This window comes from Galeopterus variegatus, unplaced genomic scaffold (assembly GCF_000696425.1).
Source record: "Galeopterus variegatus unplaced genomic scaffold, G_variegatus-3.0.2 Scaffold4669, whole genome shotgun sequence".
Lineage (NCBI taxonomy): Eukaryota > Metazoa > Chordata > Mammalia > Dermoptera > Cynocephalidae > Galeopterus > Galeopterus variegatus.
Window position 1 is genome coordinate 166,130 of NW_007730780.1, and position 2,443 is coordinate 168,572.

Sequence of the window (2,443 nt, forward strand, 5' to 3'; positions counted from 1 at the left end):
AGGATTTTTATAGAGGCTTTATCACATAGGCATAGTCATTTATTAACCCAGTCTCCAGCCCCCTCCCCTTCCTGGAAGATGAGTGTGGGGGTGCTGAAAGTTCTGAGCTTCAAATCATGGCTTGATCTTTCAAGTGACCAGCCCCTATTTTTGGAGCCCAACAAGAGTAGTCTCATCAGAACAAAAGACACTCCTATCACCCAGGAAATTCCAAATGATTAGGAGCTTTGTGCCAGGAAGGGTCAAAGACCAAATAGGACAAAAGATACTCCTAGCACCCTCATTGCTGAGGAAATTACAAGGGTTTTATATGCTCTGTGCCAGGACTGGGGATGAAAAACAAACTGTATATTTCTCATTACAAATCACAATATCGTGTATACTTTCATGTTGTTAGTGTCCTTTTGTTTCAACTTGAAGCATTTCTTGTAAGATGTGTCACTGAATTGATTATAAAATGTAATCTGATGTTGCTTGGATGATAAATGAATCCATGCAGAATAAAAGTCAGGGTTGGGGGAGTGATATTGCTGGAAACCCCATGTGGAGGAGACAGTGATTCAGGACAAGTGTATCCTGAGGGCCAGGGGTAGGAAAGAGGTGGAATAGGGTGAGGCTCCAGAGAGGTTGGAATGATGTTGGCCAGTGACTACTAGTGCATAAACCAGGAATAATTAAATCTGAGAAATTCTATGTTTTCCTGATAGTGGAGACCAAAATTGACATGTGGCATGAGCTGGGGATCCCTATTATTTAGAATTATGGAGGGTTTTGAAAATTTCAAAATACCATGGACTAATAATACTCAGCATATAAAACTCAGTGACTTTCACATTTTTATCTCTAAAATCAAGGTATTTATCTCATTTTTATTAGCATCAGTTGTCATAGTCTTCTTACTTTCGACCCTGGAAGAGGGAAACCCTCTCCTATTTCTTAGAGTATACTGCATGTCCTTATTTGTTGGGCTGGGGCTATTTTTAAGTTACAAATCGGACAAGACTGGAGTCCCATGGTTTCTTTCTTCTTTCTCAGATTTGCCACCTTAGCGCTTGGACTGTGTGAGTGAAAACCCAGTGGCTGTGCTAGTGATAATGCAATCACAGGTGAGTAGGGAATTTCTCTTTGTACTGAAAGTATATCCATCTCTGTTGCCAGCATATGGGCAGGTTTTCCTATTAGCATGGATGTTCTAAGTGCACACAGGAGTAGGTCAAGGACCTCGGCTCCAGTTAAGATTACCCGGGGTTTTGGAATGGTCATGTTGGATTAAGGGATATTCAAGAAGTAATCTTCCAAGATTTTACTAAGGTATTCAGCCTCTACTAATGCTGTGTATTCACAGAAGAGATGTGAAATGTGTTGAGCTCATGGCCAAAGAATTCACTCATTAACCATGTTATTGTCAGAAATGGGCTTAGGATTGTAGTGAATGCGAGTGATGAAGATAAGTGAGAACAGAAAGTTACAGCCCAGTAGGAAGGCAGATGTTCACCAGATGAGCTTGGTCAATTCAGTGTTACAGGTGCTGGGGGGAGGGCTGTACAGCATTGAAGGGAAAGCAAAGGGAGTTAGACCAGAGAAGACAATGAGCAATTATTTATTCATTTTTCTTATTTTAAACTTCTAAAAGTTTTGATAGAATATATTTGTGCTTTTTGAAAAACTTATAAAAAGCAAAACTAAAATTCTCAGTTATTACCCTTGTCCCCAGTCATGACTTTTTCCTCTGTGTAATCAACCTTTGTTCAAATTTGATAACTGGAAGGCAATGCATAGGGAGTTTTATTTCCTTAGTTTTGGCTGTGTATTTAGGTGAAGGAGTATGGGAAATAGAGTAAATTTAAGGCCCTGGGGAAATTTTTGAAGTGTAGAAATCAGAACAATTAAGAGGCTTTTTTTACCCTTGAACATAGAGATAAGTTGAAGAAACAAAAGAAACAATGATATCTGGTGTTTGGAAATCCCAGAGAAAATTGAGAAAGGGAGGCCTCAGACAATGGGAAGGGTCAGGATAACACTGTCCTTCAGTATAGAAATTTTAGAGCCCCTGGCTTGGCTGCTAACCCGTTTATCTTTATTTGTTATAATGAACACCTGAGTTGTGTAGAGATGAGAGGCTGCATCTGCTGATCCCAAGTTCTGTATAAAAGTTGTTCAATCTGCAGAATACTGGATATTGTTTCAGTGTTCTCGGTCATTTAGTGAATAATATGTGACTTTTATTTGAGAAATATTTGATATATAGGAAGCACTTTACACACTAGGTTATTGGATCTTTCAGAACTCATAACAGGTCATTAAATTATTTTGTTGGTGAAACTGAGGTCATGTAGGAAAATACCTAACTGTAGTCATATATAAAATGTGGCAGGGCCGGTCCGGTGGCGCACTGGAGAGTGCGCCACTTGGGAGTGTGGCGGCGCTCCCGCCGAGGGGTCGG

The 2,443-nt window shown here is 40.0% G+C and overlaps 1 protein-coding gene across 3 annotated transcripts in view; it reads left to right on the forward strand.

Annotated features, from left to right (window-relative positions):
• Positions 1–2,443, forward strand: part of ZNF596 (zinc finger protein 596) — a 46,039-nt gene that overhangs the window by 37,708 nt on the left and 5,888 nt on the right. For all 3 annotated transcript variants that reach the window (XM_008588082.1, XM_008588084.1, XM_008588083.1), the window contains one exon: positions 1,036–1,106. In XM_008588082.1, coding sequence (XP_008586304.1) covers positions 1,095–1,106 — 12 coding nt within the window. In that variant the 5' untranslated portion in view covers positions 1,036–1,094. The remainder of the gene's footprint in view (positions 1–1,035; positions 1,107–2,443) is intronic.